The 19,148-nt window shown below is 39.0% G+C and overlaps 3 protein-coding genes across 4 annotated transcripts in view; all 3 read left to right on the forward strand.

Moving 5' to 3' along the window:
* The window catches only part of RNF148 (ring finger protein 148), a 33,929-nt gene extending 23,428 nt beyond the window's left edge, over positions 1 to 10,501 (forward strand). Inside the window, exon 2 of the mRNA XM_049893896.1 lies at positions 8,398 to 10,501. Coding sequence (XP_049749853.1) covers positions 9,283 to 10,194 — 912 coding nt within the window. The 5' untranslated portion in view covers positions 8,398 to 9,282 and the 3' untranslated portion in view covers positions 10,195 to 10,501. The remainder of the gene's footprint in view (positions 1 to 8,397) is intronic.
* Positions 1 to 19,148, forward strand: part of CADPS2 (calcium dependent secretion activator 2) — a 608,633-nt gene that overhangs the window by 195,574 nt on the left and 393,911 nt on the right. The window lies entirely within an intron of this gene.
* On the forward strand, positions 12,511 to 14,341 carry RNF133 (ring finger protein 133). The gene has a single exon (XM_049893895.1). It carries the CDS (start codon positions 13,048 to 13,050, stop codon positions 14,173 to 14,175), a length of 1,128 nt encoding a protein of 375 aa, XP_049749852.1. The 5' UTR covers positions 12,511 to 13,047; the 3' UTR covers positions 14,176 to 14,341.

Here is a 19,148-nt window from a genome sequence, read left to right on the forward strand (position 1 = left end):
GATGAGGAACGAATGGGCATTGAGCCCACTTTTGGGGCTCTACCATTTCAAAGTTATCCCGAAATCCTAAAATAGATTCTATGTCTTCCTAAGCCCCAATCAATCGTGGAAGGTTAGCATAAGCTTCGCCGTCTAAGACCAGCACCGTGGAGATCGGTTAACTCTGAGTGAGCTCTTAGCAGTCAAAAATAGCAGGGCAGAGGTGATTAAGGAGATTTTCTCATCTAGATCACTTACATTTTTCCAATTCACAGGTCACAAAACCTTTTCTCATTTATTAGGTAATTTAATCCCTCTTGAAAAGCAGCAGAGAAGAAAATAGCACGAATATGGAGTCATCACACCAGCAGAGACAGTGCACTGAAGCGCCCGCCTTTGTGACAGACCTACCATGAAATCCAGTGTCCGCCACAGCCAGCTGTGTGCGGTGAACCCCTCTGAGTCTCAGCGTTCTCATTTGTAGGATGGGGAAATAATGCCTGTGTCTCAGTAACATGTCGAGTATTAGGTGACCGTTCACATTTATGCGTAAATCGTCAAGCACGCCGCTAGCGTGTTACCAGCGGTGGTAGAGTCAGTGCCAACTCGTGGTGAGCCCGTGTGTCAGCGCAGAACTTTGCTCCGCAGGGTTTTGAATGGCTGATTTTTTGGAAGTAGATCACCAGATCTTTCTTCCAAAGTGCCTCTGGGTGGACTTGAACTTACGACTTTTTGGTTAGCAGTTGAGTGCATTAACTGCATCCCTTAAGGACTCTGCTAGCATGGTAGGAACTCAATATATGGGCTTTCCCTTCTCCCAATTCTTTAAAATCCCTTTCTTTCCTTTTGCACCTAATAAAATGCTTCTCATCTTTCAAGAACAATCTCAATCTCCGTTTTATGATCTCCACAGCCAAAACTTCCTGATCTCATGGTGCATTATTTTCGTACCTGTTTGACAGTCATTAATTTTGCCTTATATGTACTTAGGTGCTTTTATGTCTGTCTGTACTTCCATTCGGTTTAGAATGTCTGGTCTTATATGTGTTTTTTTTAATCCTGCCTCCTCTCTCCTGCCCTTATACTAGTACAGTGAAACTTGCTCTGCATCCCAACAAATGTTAGACTTTGCAAAACGCTCATTCTTGAAACTATTAAGGCTTTATTAGCGGCTTTTGTAACGTCTGCTTTATACAGCTACCCATTTAAAAAAAGCAAAAGTAGAATGGGCAGTGATTTGACAAGTCTTCCTTCAGCAAGGCATTACATTGACAACAGTTGTCCAGAAAAAGGCTTATTTAATATCAAAGGATCAGAGGCCATCTGCCTTAACATTTTCTCTCCAAAAGCCAAGAGTAAATTCTGTCCACATCCCTGTCTCTGAAAAATGGAATGAAGTAGCAACAATTTTTAATATATAAGTAAACATTACTGGGTTATAAATCCTCCTTTAACTTATCTTTTATATTTATATATACAAAGTTATGTATGCTGTATTCTGTATTATATGTATAATATTTATGTATATATTATATATAAATTCAAAATGCTTATTATTAAGGGAAAACTTTATCATATTAATTATGTACACTTCAATACCTCAAAGAAAACCCTAATATCATATCATCAGTAATGCTTAAAGCAAAAAGTTCTAATGGCACCTAACCTCTCCAAGCTGGAATGCCTTCTATGCTCACCCCAAGACCAGTCAAATTCTGCAATTCACAGAAACCTTCTCTAGATCAATCCAGCCCAAAGTGAGCTCTCCTTCCATTTTGAACTCTTACAATATTATTTTCTTAACTTTGTATTTATGTTGTATTTTACAATACAAAGTACATACAATATATATGTGCATTCTTTAAAAAAAATAAAACAATTTTTAAAGAATAAGCACTTGTTTCCTTAATTTTTCTACATCCTTTCTTAGGAAATTATTTATACACTACCTTGTGATATTTTTCTGCAGATATTGAATGCAGTGTTAATCTACTCCTTTCCCTCTTATAAAGGTTTACCTTGCACCTCAATTAAATTATAAGCTCCTCGAGGGTAGGACTTTGCTGTATTCCTTTGTATTTCACAGAGCCAGCACACCGATTTGTACAAAACAGGGCATCAAACTGGTTTGTTTCATTTGAATCCCTGCTGAGAATTTGCATTTCCACCCCAGATATACTGAATCAGAATCTACATTTTAACAAAATCCCCAGGTGATTCTGACATATAATAAATTTTGAGAACCACTGCTCTACTTGTGGTTCTCAGAACTGGTCCCTAACCAGGAGTATTATCATTGCCTGGGAACTTGTTAGAAATGCAAATTCTCAGCAGGGACTAACCGGTTCAAAGCCCTGGTACAAAATCAATACTTTCATGATTTTATATAATAAAAATGATTCTCTGTCATGATAAAGTGCCCAAATGAAAGTCAAAGAGGGGTATAACATAACAAAGAATTTAATGAAAATACTCTTAGTTCTTCTCCATTTTGAAGACATGTTCTATTGTTTTCATACCCTTTCCAGGAATACAGCTCAAGAGCAATCTTTTGAACAACTATGTGATTGATTGATTGATTCATTCATTCATTCCTATGTGTATCAAGAACCTATTATGTGCCATGAATAGTTCTAGATGCTGGAGCTAGAGCATTGATCAGGAAAGGAGCAATTTCCTCTGATAGGGATCACATTAGAGGGTTCTGGACGAGCTGGAGAAAAATGTAGAACAAAATTCTAACTCACAAAAAAAAAAAAAAAAAAGACCAAACTTACTAGCCTGACAGAGACTGGAGAAACCCCAAGAGTATAGCCCTCAGATACCCTTTTAGCTCAGTAATGAAGTCACTCCTAAGATTCACCCTTCATCCAAAGATTAGACAGGCCCATAAAACAAAACCAGACTAAAGGGGCATACCAGCCCAGGGGCAAGGACTAGAAGGCAGGAGGGGACAGGAAAGCTGGTAATAGGAAACCCAAGGTCAAGAACGGAGAGTGTTGACATGTTGTGGGGTTGTTAACCAATGTCATAAAACAATATGTGTGTTGTTTAATGAGAAGCTAGTTTGTTCTGTAAACCTTCATCTAAAGTACAATAAAAATAAAGAAATTAAAAAGAAAAGGATTCTTATCCTCAAGAATCTTTCATTCTATGTACCAGGAAATTCAAAGATGAGGTCAAGGTTATATCTTACACAAGAAGCTTACACTCTGATATGATAAATACTCTAAGGCATGAATTAAGTGTCACATGGGGCAGCCTCACCACGGGGCAGTTTATTGGCACACAGTTTTGACATCCTAATATAATATTTTCCCAATTATATTTCATACAATATCTTAAATGTGCCCACACAGCATGTGTTCAAAGCTTTTAAATTTCATATTTAAAAACAAATCTTAGTTTTATACAATTTTTCATAGATGTTTGAGCTCCTTAATTTTACTAGCAATAGAAATTATTACATTTTAGGTGTTTAATTACTCTATTTTTATGCAAATAACGCACATCTTCTGTGTTTGCTGCCACGCCCTTCCTGCAGGAGGTATTTTTGTAAGTGTGCTATGCTAATTTTTTTTACAGCAACAAGTGAAAGAGGATTGCCAAGGTGGCACTTCTGAGGGTGCCTCATGGGGAAGAGGGCGCACCAGCAAAACAAAACAAATGCAGAAGGCACGTGTTATTTACATAAGAATACAGTAATTCTTCACAGTATTTAAAGTACTTAAAACAGTGTCTGGCTCATACACAGACCAGTATGTGTTAACAACCAACAACACCATCATTACTGTTACATCAAAGTCTTACTTTCTTCCTTTATCAATAAAAAAGACTCCAAGCTCTTTAAGGGACTTTCTTAATCTCATAATTTTCTGCTTTGAGATGGAGCATGTGGTAGCACTTTCCATATATCAACATTGAAGACTGGTGATCTATTACATGTTTGTTAACATCTCCAGCTAAAATATGATTGGCCATTAGGGACAAAGTATTACATGATTTATAAAGGATTCAAGAAAATAGTTACAGAGCTTACATATGCCAACTTCAAATACAAGGTCTTTTTTCTTCTCTCACACCCACATACCTCCCCAAAACAAACAAGAATAAAAGAAAGCTTATAATTAGCTTTCTTGGTACAACATTTTTCAGTATGTCAGTGAAGAGCCTTGTTTCACCAGCTAGTTGTTACATAACTAACCCATCTCAAACTGCAGGAGGATCAGCTATGTCACCAATAACTCAAAATTTAATTCGAGTTTGAGGGAAAAGGAGGTTATAGTCATGTGAGAAAGCAGAGTATTTGTATATTCCACATACAAAACTGGTTCTAAGCCAAGACCTAGAGGTAAGTTCTTGTTGTTCCAGTTGGTGTCTGTTTAACTGAGAAGATTATACAGATAGGAATTACGCAGGTGGGAAAACTAAGTCCATGTGATTCAAGAGGAAGAGTGATAGGGTTAATCCAAAAATACAGACAGTTGTGTGTGATGGTCCTACAAGTAAATTGAAGTGGCCACAGTATTCACTGTTTCTATCTTCTCTATACTTTTTGAACCGTTTTCATCTTTCTTAAATTCTTAGCTTGATTTTCTACATCTCACTTTACTTTTGCATTTTAAGTTCTTTGGTAATTTCTTCTTCTATTTAATATTTTACTCTTCTTAATCATTTAATAAAATCAAACAAAAAGGGCCATAGGTGAAACAATTGTAGAAAAAAAAATCCATAGTAAACTGGTGAGATTGAACTACCCCAAATTTGATTTTTTATGTTTATGTCACAACAAAAGCACATCTGTGCAAGATGGTTTGCTAGGTGTGAGGCACAGATTGAGAATAAACTAGAACAAAACCCACTGCCATACACAGGAATACATCTATTCTCTAGGTGATTAATATAGTGTTCTTACAAACTGTAATTGCTAATATTTAAACTATACCAGTTGCCATTGAGTTGACTCTGACTCATGGTGACCCCATATGTGTCAGAGTAGAGCTGTGTGCCACAGGATTTTCAATGACTAATTTCTCAGAAGCAGATCACTAGGCTTTTCTTCTGAGGTGCCTCTGGATGCATTTGAACCTCCAGCCTTTGGGTTAGCAGCTGAGCTTGTTACCTGTTTGCACCCCTAGAGACTCATTTCAACTGTAGCTGTTCACAATTTGTTGGATAATAGTAATTCATGCTCAAAAACCAAAACCAGACCCATTGCCCTTAAATCAATTCTGACTCATGGCAACTCTATAGGACAGAGTAGAACTGTCCCATAGGGGTCCGAACCACTGACATTTGGTTAGCAGCCGAGCTCAGAAATCTATTTTTGCTTAGGAGTCTGTGGCTTGGCTGCGTGATTCTTCAGGTCTTGGATAGACTATTGTTTGTGGTCACCTTTGGATTATGTAGGCAACTCTGCTCATCTAGGCTGGGCTCCCATATGTTTGTAGGTGCTTGTCTCTAGGTTGATCTGGGGTGGCCTTGCCTAGAACAACTGTACCACCAAGTAGTTTTTCATCCTCTATCAGGCTGGCATTGTTCGTGTGGTAGTGGCAGGCCTCCAGTACAGTGAGGAAGAGAGCAAGACTTAGTTGGAACTGGCACACCACCATGTCTGTGGTAGTCAGCAGGCCATACAGATTCCAGGGTGTAGAAATGCATTCCATGTGATAGTAGGAGCTGCTAAGTCACACTGCAAGGAGTGTTGATACAAGGAGGGAAGTAATTGGGGCATTTTGCCCCAACTTTTTTTTTTTTTTTTACTGTTGGGGACAGATTGATGAAAATCTATTACTGTTGAATTGATTCCAACTCATGATGACGCTGCAGGACAGAGTAGAACTGGTCCATAGGGCTTCCTAGGCTTTAACATTTATGGAAGCAGATGGCCAGGTCTTTTCTCTTGTGAGGTGGCTGGTGGGTTTGAACTGTCGACTTTCTGGTTAGCAGCAGGATACTTAACCATGTGCCACCCGGGAAGTTTCTGGCTTCACTTATCAGCAAGACTTGACTCTGTGTCTAATCTCGAACTGGCCTTTCAGAGTCCCTACTCTCTGCTTCAGCTCTCTGAGGCTTTTATTTTTTTTTGCCCCTGAAACACAGGCTTCATGAGTACACATTCCTAATAACTGCTACCTTACTTCTGCAGTGCTGACTCTCTGCCTGTGTGGACCCCTCCATAAGCTGCCCCCTGCTGGAACCTCTGAGGACCTTGAGCTCAGTTAGGAGCTCTCTGATGATACCTGTCCTGCCTGCGCTTCTCCTTTTCCTACTCCATCACCTTCCTCTACCACACACATCTCCTGATTGGGATCTACTTTAGAAATTCATATTCACTTATTCTTGTTGCCGAGTTAACAGACCTCTTACCATGCTGTCATATTCCCACATTTTCTACTCCCAGCTTTTTCAGTCATTCGTCCCTGTCTTGTAGAATGTAACTGTCAAGGTAATTCAGAAGCTGATATAACTATATTATATTCCATGTTTAGCATACTCAGAACTCTCTTTCTTAGATTCAGAAAGACTAAGAGGAAAAAGGGTATTTGTATTTAAAAAAAGAATTTTTTTCCCTGTACTTGTTGCATTTATGTCTGAGAATATGTGGGAGTAATTTAGGAGAAATGAGAAATTAAGGAAAAAATACTACATTAATGTACATAAGGTTTACCAATTTACAATCAAATATAAAATGTTAAAGTAAAATTTTGTTGTAAAAATAAAGATACTGCTTTCAGAAAATATTTATTGTTAGCATTACTTGCTTTTTTGTTGTTCTCAGTAAACCACTTAGAGCCAGTATTCTGTTCCCCCCAAATCCCATTATGATGCATTTAGTTACTCACAGAAATTGTCATTTTCAAGCTTACATGCAAATTAAGAGTTGTTTGATTCCTAGAGATGTCATAATTTCATAGTCCTAGATACTGTGACTTGTGGAATAATTTATGGCCTCTTCGGAATTCCCTACCTCTTAGAGTTGCTATCTGGGTGGTGCTGTGTGAATATATTTAGCTATTTTTCTTATCACAGTAGAGATATCTGGGAGTTTGGACATTTCTAACAGTAGAGGTCAAGGGACAGCAGAGAGATGGAGATTAGTTGGTCTCCCCACCTGCCCCCCGAAATTAATGAAAGTTATAACCTCCTTGAAATGCTAATTTGGAACCTAGAAGTTACAAAATTCATACTAAAGCACAAAACCCAAACTCATTGCTGTCGAGTCAATTCCAACTCACAGCGACTCTACAGGACAGAGTAGAACTGCCCCATTGGGTTTCCAAGGAATGGCTGGTGGATTTGAACTTCCAGCCTTTAGGTTAGCAGCTAAGCTCTTAACAACTGCACCACCAGGGCTCCATAGGATACATGCATACACCTAATTTGCATTTAACTCTCTTCTCCTTACCTAGATGATGACCTCTTAAGGCCAGGGCCATGTTGTATCCTCTGCAACATAGACCCCGGCTCATATCGGTACCTTGTGTATAGTATCTGAGTGTTACATGTTTGTTGTTGGTGCTGATTATTTAAGCATTATTCTTTTGGACATTTAGTCTGTGGCAGCATTTTCTCATCTTCTCACTGTCTAATTCATACCTTTGTTCCTTGGTGGCAAACACTGATTATCTTCACTCCCTCTCTGACCACATGCTCAGCCAGGGAAGGAGTTCTCCACAGCAGGAGAAATCTTGGTAAGTCCAAGTCAGTCATGGTGATTACATTCCGATTTCCAGAGAATCCATTAGGCATGAGTTTGTGAAGCAATTCTAGCCAAAGAGACATTGAGGTAAATCTGGTAAGTTTTGGGGGAAAAAAAGAAAATCCTTGCTCTTAAAAAGAAATATGGGAGAAGAAAAGTCTCTTTATGCCCTAAATTTTGTCCGTATTTGGTACCTGAACTACAATAGCCACCTTGGGACCATGAGCGAAGCCAACATAAAAGGACAACCCAACATACTTTAAAGAGCGGAATGGAAAGATGGGGAGAGCGGAGATTTTTGAACCACTGGATCAGCCAACCCTAGTAACGTATTTCAGTTATCCTTAGGCTACCTGCATGGTTCAGCAGAATCAAAATACTCTTTAATACTAAACTTTTAAGTAATTTTGATTTATCTTTCAAATCTCAAAAAAAAGGATCCCCTTATCCAAGTTTGGCCCCCTTTCTCATTTATCCTTTCTCTTGGTACTCTGTGCTTTTCCTTCATAGCCCCTTATCACGATTTGCAGTTATTTTTTTTTTTTATGGGTGTTTATTTGTTTACTATCTGCCCTTACTAGATAATAAAACAAAAGCAGGGTTGTGTCTGTTTTCTTCTCCAATATATGTCCCACACTTATATTTGCGTAGCACTTAGTAGATTCTTGGAAACCCTGGTGGCATAGTGGTTAAGTGCTACAGCTGCTAACCAAAAGGTTGGCAGTTCGAATCTACCACACTCTCCTTGGAAACTCCATGGGGCAGTTCTACTCTGTCCTATAGGGTTGCTGAGTCAGAATCGACTTGACGGCAACCAGTTTGGTTTGGTTTTGGTTTTAGTAGATTCTCAGCAGCTATTTCAATGAATAAAGTTGATTTCACCTTGTAAGGTGGCAATATATCAGGTTAACAAAATAAGTTTATGCATGTTTCCCTTTTGTTGAATCTTTAGGCCTAGGATAAGCATTTAATGATAAAAGAAATTGACAGTGAATTGGTCCTGCTTCTCACAGCATGGTATACTGGGTGGCATGGGACAATACACAAGATCTGGTGCCTGGCCAGCTACATGCTCTAACACATGAATGATTCCTGTCTTTGCCTTATGAGTAGAAAAACAAACAGTATGAAGTGGTTAGGTAGCTTTTCCCAACTATCTAGAACTAAAAACTAGGAAAGAAAATTAGGGCTTAAAAAAATTCTTACCTATTTATTGTTTTAGAGTTTATTCAGATTGTTATGTACCATGATTAAGTGCCTAGTGTCCTCTGGCCAATAGGATTTCAGTATGCAGTGCACTAATATAAACTCTTGGATTGGCTTAACTACTTCTGATGTCACAATCTCCCCATTAAGTCATAATGTTTTTGAAATCGCATTGTACTAATCACAACTCTTGTTATGTTGTTTCTTTACAAGACAGATAAACCACCAAAAATAAAAATGCTGGATGGAGCAAGATATGTTTGATCCACATAGACCTTTCCCATTTACACGCTTTAATTATCTACTGCCAGCAATTGAAGTCAGCTTCTTTACTTTCTTTTACATTTGATGTTATTTTGTTTTTCATGTATGTCAGTTAATAGGCAAATGGAGGGATGAGCCTACGTAGAATTACTCTTTCAAGTCACAGTTCTGCTTCATCTCGACTATTGAGGCTTAGCATCTTTCTACTCCTTAGCCTTCCGGACACAAAAGGAAAAGCCATTTGGACAGCCCACCTGAATATAACATTTCAGGTGGGAAATCGGATTATATCAGAATTAGGAGAGAGCGGAGTGTTCGGGAATCATTCGCCTCTGGAAAGGGTGTCTGGTGTGGTGGCACTTCCTGAAGGATGGAATCAGAATGCTTGTAACCCTATGACCAATTTCAGCAGGCCTGAACAGGCAGAGTCTTGGCTGGCCCTTATTGAACGGGGAGGCTGTACCTTTACACGTAAAATCAACGTGGCAGCAGAGAAGGGAGCAAATGGGGTGATCATCTATAACTATCCAGGTACGGGCAACAAAGTATTTCCTATGTCTCACCAGGGAACAGAAAATATAGTCGCTGTGATGATAGGCAACTTGAAAGGCATGGAACTTTTGCATTTGATTCAGAAAGGAGTGTATGTGACAATCATAATTGAAGTGGGGAGAATGCACATGCCCTGGTTGAGCCACTATGTCATATCTCTGTGCACCTTTCTGGCTGCCACGGTTGCCTACCTCTTCTTGTACTGTGCCTGGAGACCTAGAGTGCCCAACTCCTCCACCAGGAGACGAAGACAGGTAAAGGCGGATGTGAAGAAAGCTATTGGTCAGCTTCAACTGCGAGTGCTCAAAGAAGGTGATAAGGAACTGGAACCAAATGAAGACAATTGTGTTGTTTGCTTTGACATATACAAACCACAAGATGTAGTGCGTGTTTTAAATTGCAAACATTTCTTCCATAAGGCATGCATTGACCCCTGGCTTGTAGCCCACAGAACATGCCCCATGTGCAAGTGGGACATTCTGAAGACTTAAGGAACCCAGAGAACCTTCTCAAGATGTAACTGAGTTTTTCCAAAGATTAAAATTAGGTGAATTCTCTTGTGGTACTTTACGTAGAGAGAAAATCCCACTTCATCTTCTCTACCCAAGTACTAAAGAGGATGAAATTCGTGTGTTTTTAAAATAAAACTCCTTATCACGCCCAGCTATTTGAACTTGTTGTTTTTCTAATTGGTTTTACTTCTTATACCTTTTTGCCCGCATACAAATAACATTAGTATAGGTTGAAAACAATATTAGCCTTTATCTTCAAATTAAAGGGCTTAATGACATTGATGTCACAGAGAATTAGTCATGGTACTTTAAATTTTCTCTTTAAAAATACTAATATATGTGTTTTGCTTCCATATTTTGTTCAGTTTTTGGTATCCATCTCTGATCGATAAACTTCCTCCTAGCTTTAGATCTTGTTTTAATTCTATGTGATTAATTAATTTTATTAATACCCAGAATTTTCAGGAAATCTGGTTTCCAGAGCTACTGACTGGGTGGGTGGGTGGGTAACGTGTTCTAAATAGTTATTTTAGATGGTAGTTGTTTTGGGGACTTGACTAAAAATGATTGGAAATATTATGGCCTCATTTAGGGGAGGCTTACAAACATTCACCTTTGTTTGCCAGAACCCTTTAAATCCTAGCATGGTCAATCCCATTTCCCTTCTAGAAGTGTCTCTAGTAAATGCTTCTCTTTTCTTCTCAAAATGGTGGTGAGTGGTTCCTCTGTTGGGTACATTTTGATAACAGTGAAACAGCAGAGCTTAAATTTTGTTCAATTGGTTTTTCAAATTTTACCTTTAGCCTTATTTTGCCTCTTTCTCTGTGTACCAATAAGAGGCTGAAAGAGTGGGGTTTTGTTGTTTTATTGAAAATCTCCTTTTATGGATGATACGCTAAACCGTTAATTTCCATCTTGGCACTTTGTGTGTCTACACACTTATGTATTACACTAAAAAAAAGGCGGAGGGAGTTATATGGAAAACAAATCAAATTACCAGAAGATTTCCAACTCAGCACTTTGTGTTTCTACACACTTATGTCTTAACACTAAAAAAAAGGGGGGGGTTATATGGAAAACAAGTCAAATTACTGGAAGATTTTAGGAAAGAAAAATCAATCATTGTGAGCTGACGTTTTCACACAGATTGTCTTTTCTTTCTGTGCCCTTTTGTTTTCAGCCAATGGAGACTTTTCCCCTCCCCCTTCCCCTTTGTTCCCTTAAGTTATCATGTTTTAGCCCTAAAATTGTTTAACATTTCATAAACCGTGCTGTTCCCTTAGTCCCTGGGAGACCCAAGCAAAAGGATCTCTTAGTAACTACACATAAGAGACCAGAGACATTTATGTTCAAGGTCAAAATCCTTGGCTTTTGTTTTCCAGGTGGTGAAAAAGAACCACTGAAATATGCCCACGGGAATGCATATGGCGGCAGCAGCGGTTGCCCATGCTTGTTAGGAAGTCCTTCTTTGACTCTGAAGTGATGTTGTGCCACTGACACCAGTGCAGTGAAAATGTAGGCAGAGCTGACTCTATGTGTGGGGTCTTCCACCAGGGATGTTTGATGAGCTTGGCAAAAATTTTGTTTAAAAAGCATCAATTTATGACCTTTAACAGTCACTGCTGTCAATGGTTAACTTTAAGTGGGGAGCTTGAAGTTTTTCTTTTTTAAAATAAATAGTTGCATTTTTTGTTTAGAATGAATCATGCTAAACTAATATTGCTATTAGGAAGGAAGGCCTGGTGATCTCCTTCTGAAAATCAACCAGTGAAAACCCTCTAGAGTGCAAGGGCCCTGATCTTCAACCAATCCTAGAGATGGCCCAGATCCAGCCAAAAGCTTTGTTCTCTTGTGCACGGGGTTGCTGTGAGTTGGGGCTGACATCACGATAGCTAACAACAATATTGCTATATTTAATCATTTCCTCTACGGCCTTCCTGCTCTTCCCTCAAAACAGTATTAAATTAGGAACAGATGTTAGGGTCTGCAAAGAAAAGAGCTTCTCTGGACACTAGTCTTTGTTTTTACTCCCACCACCCATAAAGATAGTCAGTGTAAGAATGAGAAAGTGAGATTCAAATAAATTGAATGGGATACTCTACTAAAAAAAAACACTATCAACGAGTTTTTATTACATAAATTTAGTATGATGATTTATAAATAAAAAATTAGCACCTGAGTTCACCACTTTTATCTCACATTTGGTCATAGTGCTAATTTTTTAATTATCATTTGTTTTTTTAAAAGCTTGCCATTTTGTTGAAAATATTTTCTTCCCTCCTGGTGAAGAAAAATAATTTTAAATGGCTTTCTTAACATATGCTTTCAGGCTTTGAAAAGCATACAGTGTATTAATTTTATATTTATAAATGAAAATTACATTTAATTTTTAACTTAATGTGATACCTGCTAACATTATATGTAGCACAGTAATTGAGTTCATCTTATAACAGCATAGAAATCACCCATAACAACATTCAAAACATTCAAGCCAATAAATTCGCAGCATGCTCAAAGCTCTTATCTAATTGGCTGTGTTGTCTTTTATGTCATAATCCCTCACCCAACAGTAAGCAGTATCTAGAGATACAGTAATGAAACTGGGATTTTTTTTTTTTCAATCTAAAGTTTTTCTCTTTCTCTCTCTAATAAAACATCTGGAACTCATAAGACGTCTTTAAGAACTCCTTATAAAAACATGCTGGCTGACAGTGGAACTTGCTTTCACCCAGAAGATTTTTTTCATTTTATCATTTTCAATTGATTGCCAACAGATGTGGAAGCCACCTTTTTTTATTGAGTCGGTTCTTGAGTCACTAGGGGAAGAGAGAGATGAATCTACTCAAGACTGGCACCGGGAGAATCAACGCTGTGTCTTCCTGGCTTGCGAAATTCAGTTTTCTTTGGCTTCTTAGTCAGAACTGTTGCAGAGCCAGCGCTGTTTGGACTGCTTACATGAACATATCCTTCCATGTGGGGAATCGCGTGTTGTCAGAGTTGGGGGAGACTGGAGTATTTGGAAGAAGCTCCACTTTGAAGAGAGTAGCAGGTGTTATCGTGCCACCAGAGGGAAAATCCCAAAATGCATGTAATCCCAGTACCAGTTTCAGCCGATCAAAAGGCACAGAGACTTGGCTTGCCCTTATTGAACGGGGAGGTTGTACGTTCACACAGAAAATTAAGGTGGCAGCTGAGAAAGGAGCCAGTGGTGTGATCATCTATAACTTTCCAGGAACTGGCAATCAGGTTTTTCCCATGTCTCATCAGGCCTTTGAAGACATCGTGGTGGTGATGATTGGCAACTTGAAAGGCACAGAAATTCTCCATTTAATCCAGAAGGGAATTCACGTCACAGCTGTGGTTGAAGTCGGGCGGAAACACATCATCTGGATGAACCACTATTTTGTGTCTTTTGTTATTGTCACCACTGCAACCTTAGCCTACTTCATCTTTTATCACGTTCGAAGACTTTGGGTAGCAAGGATTCAGAACAGGAGATGGCAGCAATTAACAACAGATCTCAATAAGGCATTTAGCCAGCTGCAACTCCGGGTGTTAAAAGAGGGGGACGAGGAAATCACTCCAAATGGAGACAGCTGTGTAGTTTGCTTTGAACTCTATAAGCCTAATGATACAGTTCGTGTTCTGACTTGTAAACATTTTTTCCACAAGAATTGCATTGACCCTTGGATTCTAGCCCATGGAACATGCCCCATGTGCAAATGTGACATCCTTAAAGCTCTGGGGATTCAAGTAGATGTTGAAGATGGAGCAGAATCATTGCAAGTTCTGATGTCGAACGAATTGCCTGGTACCCTATCACCTATTGATCAGGGGGCGAATAGCGAACTTCCTCCTGCAAGATTATCCGATAAAGTGACCCACGTGGATGAGCAGCCTAGGTCTCAGAATGACAGCCAGCCTAATTCAGTAGTAGAAGAGGTTCATCCTTCACCTTGACAGCATGACCTTTGAGGAAGTGGATTAAACCTGTTGGTCAAATCAGGTCCAAATACTGACAAGCAGTTGGTCTGTTTGAAGTGTGATATTTGTGTCTTTTTTTGTGAGTTCAGTAATTTTCTAGATTCTTTATCAAGCCTCAAAAACAGAAAGAAAAAGACCTAATAGCAGGATTTAAAAAAAATTTGATCTTCGCTAAATTAGTTTTTTGTCAAGGTGTGTTACACCTATGAGTGTATATATGTTTATATCTGTGTACACATACATGTAAAAAGCAAGGACAAACGCTTTCCCCTAAATGCTTTTTGTATGTATATTGGACATACATTGTACATGGATGTTTTGGTAAGAAAGTTGTTAATATAGTTGCATGTTGGTTGTAATACAGAAGCCGTCGATTAAGTTTGAAAAATGTAAGTTGTATTTTATGTGCTACAAACAGTAAAATTTATCTTTTGATATTATAGTTATGGCATGATGTATTAGTTTTGGAAGCATTGTGCTGTATTTTTTCATTATCGGCATGAGAATTTTTGTTGTACAGAATTTTCTTGCTCTTATTCTTGATATGGTTTTGTTCAAGCAGTTAGTACATTTTACATGGTCAGCATCTGTGTAATGACAGCAACTCTAAAAGAAAAATACCAGCATGCTTTTAAATGAATAGCACATATTTCAATGGTCAATATTGTTTATTAGAATTGTTAAATGTTCTTCATACCTAGAAATATTTAAATGATAGAGAATTCCAATAATATTTGATCACGAGCTATTTATTTCACATGTGATCCTCCCCACTTCCCAATCTTATTTTACCATTAAATAAAAAATTTTACAATATGCCAGATTATTTGAGATAAGTAACAAAGTATTAGAAATGATTATGACATCTTGGGATTATGTTTTGTTCACTGTACCTCCAGGGCCTGTCACTGTGCCTGGCACTCAAGCATTTGTTGAGTGAATGAATGCATGGATAGTGATGAATAGCTTTTTCATAATGCAACTATGATGCGTTCATCTGGAAAAACTGGACAGTTTACCTCAATCATACAAAATGATGAGAAATAAATGCTGAAAATTTCCATCCTAAATTACTCTGACAAAAGATTAAGTTTTGATTTTAACCCAGAATTCATGACTTCAATTTAGTGTGCATGATTTTGTTAGGGAACTTTAAACTTTCCAGCGCCAACACTAGATTTGAATTGTTGGGGCAACCCTTGGGAGAGGCGTAGCGAAGAGGGATTTTGTGAACTGCTCTGTGCAATTAAAAAAAAAAAAAAAAAACCCGTTGCTGTCAAATCTGTTCCGACCATAGCGACTCTATAGGACAGAATAGAACTGCCCCATAGAGTTTACAAGAAGTGCCTGGTGGATTCGAACTACCAACCTTTTGGATAGCAGCCGTAGTTCCTAACCACTATGCCACCAGGGTTTCCGCTCTGTGCAATAAGTACGGGAATTCAGAGACAGGCAGAGAATCATGCTCGGCTCTCACTGTGATCCCCAGGAAGACTAAGCAAGGAAGAGGAGCACTCATATAAGGTCAGGAAGAATCAGGGCACAGCAAAAAATGGGCAGGTGACCAGGCAGAGGTGATGCTGTGTTTGGCACACACAGGGTTTTTACAGCCAACCCTGGGGAGGTTTTGACGATGTGAATCACAGGGTCTGTGTTCTTCTGTGAAACAGCTGCATAGCACCAAGGCTGCTGAAGCTTTAGCTGTGTTGAATCTTTTTGAGTTTACCTTGGGAGAATAAAGTCATTCCCTGAGGGACCAAAGACCACATTGGAGAGGCAGAATACCAAGGGAGGATCACCGCCTAAGCCAGGATAAACTGCGTTAGACCAGCTACTCTTGCCCTCACTGCCACTAGGAGCTCATAGCTAGGGTGGTTTCCGCTGGTTGCCCAAGGGAGTCTTTGGAGCCATGGAAAGAAATGCACCCAGTAGTGTTGGCAGTTCCCACATCCAGGGCTCTAGGATCATTACAGCTTTGAGCACTGTTAGAAAATTTATGTGGGTAAGTGTTCCTTGATAGACCTGGCTCTCGATGAGTTTCTTGGTTGCTCTTTATGCTAACAATGCCATTGCCTTCTCTTTCCCTTCTGCCTTTGCATCCTCATTGGTTTCTTCTTTCACCTCTTTTCCTTTCCTTTGCTCATCAGTGCCAACTTTAGACCTGGTGTGCTCCTCCTGTGTAAGAAATTAGCTCATACACAGTTTTATAGTAGGATGTCTCTTGTTAATTAGGACATTTAGTGTTACACACAGTGTGCTTGTTTTCTCAATTTGAGTTTTCAATGGACGTTCATTAAGGGGTGGTTAGCATGTATATATGTGTGTGTGTGTATGTATGTATATATATTTGAGGGGTACCTTAGTTTCCTAGGACTGCCATAACAAAATACCACAAAGTGGGTGACTTTAAAGACAGAAATTTATTTTCTTGCAGTTTTGGAGGATGGAAGTCCTAATTCAAAGCATCGGCAGGGCCATGCTCTCTCTTCTGCTCTGGGGGAACATCCTTCCTTGTCTCTGCCATCTTCTGGTAGCCCCTGATGTCTTTGGTGTCCCTTGACTTGAAGATGTATATTCATATGATGCCTGTCTTCCCTGTGTGTGACCCTGTCCCCTTGTCTGTCCCCTCCTTTAATAAGATGCCACTTAAAGGGATTAGGATTGGGACCCACCCTGCTCTGGTCTGATTTAACTGATATCTTCAAAGAAAGACCCTGTTTCCCCAAACAAGGTCACACTCACAGATTCGGTAGTTAGGACTTCAACATATCTTTTTGAAGGGCCAATTCAATCCACGGCAAGGGGGAAGGGTGGGTCAAGTCAGTGCACTTGGGAACTGTCACTGTTGAGTGCTTACCAGACAGTGGACTAAGTGCTTTCCATCACTGTTTCTTGTATGTCAGAACAAAACAGCAGTTTTAATCCTTGTCTTTGGAGAATTGTAAACAGATCAATAAACCACTGCTACTCTGGGTTTTTTTTTTTTTTTTTTTTTTTTACTCTGGGTTTAATAACCAGGACCTGGAAATAGCACTGCTATGTTGAATATTAGGTATTATTCATTGTAGTCAGTTTTTACCTTTTCTGTTGGCTATACGTATTCTTTTTGTACTTAGCGATGCAAATATATTTTGCCACAATGACGTGGGAATATAATGTGAATTATTTTGCTCCTAATATGGGTGTTGTAATGGGTTTCATTTTTACTTCTTTGTATATGATTTTGCATTCTCTGGTAATAAAATTTTTACACCCCCCCCCCTTTCTCTGCTCAGTGGAGGTTGATGTTCCTATAAAAACTAAGACTTTTTTTATTATTACTGGCAAAAATTACATTTAATATTTACTAGAGGGCAAATGATTTTAAAGCACCTTACCACTGAGTGGGTGATGCTGTAGGTAGAACTATTTACCCTATCTGTGCAGCACCTTTTTATTCCAAGGCACCCTGACAATCTCTTATATCTTGCTATAGAATTATTATAATGCCATTGTCTTATAGGGAGATGTCGGTCAATCATTATCTGCAGTAATGTAACCACTTTAGGGGATTTAGCGATCCAGGGATCTGACTTTTCTGAAAAGGGATTTAAGCTTAGTGTGCACTTAGTGGGATTTCCCCTTATGCACTCAGTGGTTCTTGAAGTAGCATGCAGGATTGATGTGGGAAAAAGGATGAGAGTTTGGGGAAACGTGGCAGTACAGAGAGGAAGTCTACACATGCCCTGCTTTGAAGGAGTAATTTAGAGTGGTGACTTCATGCTCCACTCCTTCATTTATTATGAGCACTTGTGTTTTTTTTTTTAAATAAATGTATTTCTTTGCCTTTGTATTTACTGCATTTTCCTTTAAAGTTTAGTACTTAGTGATGAAAAACAAGGATTATTGGTTATTACAGTTACCAGTACAAAAGTACCTTAAAACACATACCTAGTTTTCTGAAAAGCAAGAAATTTTTTAACGCACTTTCACTTTGCAGTAAGAGATGAGCTGCTTCCTACTCACAGGCGAAGAGTTGCTTCACCACACTTTCCACAAACACATCCCCTTTTCCCTGCTACGCCACTGCTTATAACACCTCTTCCAGCAATTAATGGCATTGTATTTGCTAGACCCTCAAGACACAGTTTTTTGGTGATTTCTGCTGCTGTTGTGAATTTTATTCATTATTTATTACTAGGGATACCGTGATTTCAAAATTTCTCTACACCCATAACCATCTCCATTTCAGCATCATGCAATTGTTGCCACGCATCAAGTTCTGCCATGTCTGAAAGTTGCCCCAACTTCCAGCATCTTTCTCAGAATCCCTCTCTGAACTCATTGATCCTTTGTCTCCACACTTCTTCAGGGTTGCTCTTTGTTCTTCTTCCCAGCAGAGTTTCCGTTAGCCACCTGTTTCATCCTGGCCCATCTCTTCTATTTTCAGCCTAGAGCCAATTGTAAACTATTTTAGTCTTACTCTACCAAGTGCTACTGAATTCCTTGTCTCCTAGACTTTCTGTAATACCATTTGTCTACCCTGAATCATCCTCACTCTCTGCTTTTAACACTTCCATTCCAGAACAACCACTTACTCCTCAAGTTCTAAAACATGATGACCAGTATATTAAAAATGATTATTATCCCATTTTACCCAGGCCTTTACTTCTGTTTAAAAATCCTTTATTAATTTCTTAACACCCTTTTACATTGCCCAGAGAGCAGTGCTTCTCAACCTTGGCTACACATCAGAATCACTTGGGAAAGTTGTACAAAGCTCAATGTTCAAGCTGCACCCAAGACCCCAGGGTGGGACCGAGGCATCAGTGTTTTAAAGACCAGAATTTATTAGTGGTTACCAGGGATGAGCAGAAGGGAGGGGAAAAGGGAAACTCACTCCTTCAGAGACACTGAGCTTCTGTTAAGGGTAACGGGAAACTTTGGAAATGGATAATCATGATGATTGA

This window comes from Elephas maximus, chromosome 8 (genome assembly GCF_024166365.1).
Source record: "Elephas maximus indicus isolate mEleMax1 chromosome 8, mEleMax1 primary haplotype, whole genome shotgun sequence".
NCBI lineage: Eukaryota > Metazoa > Chordata > Mammalia > Proboscidea > Elephantidae > Elephas > Elephas maximus.

Bases quoted from the DNA above. Each gene is read 5' to 3' on its own strand.
- RNF133 (XM_049893895.1), top strand. From the start codon at position 13,048: ATGAATCTACTCAAGACTGGCACCGGGAGAATCAACGCTGTGTCTTCC.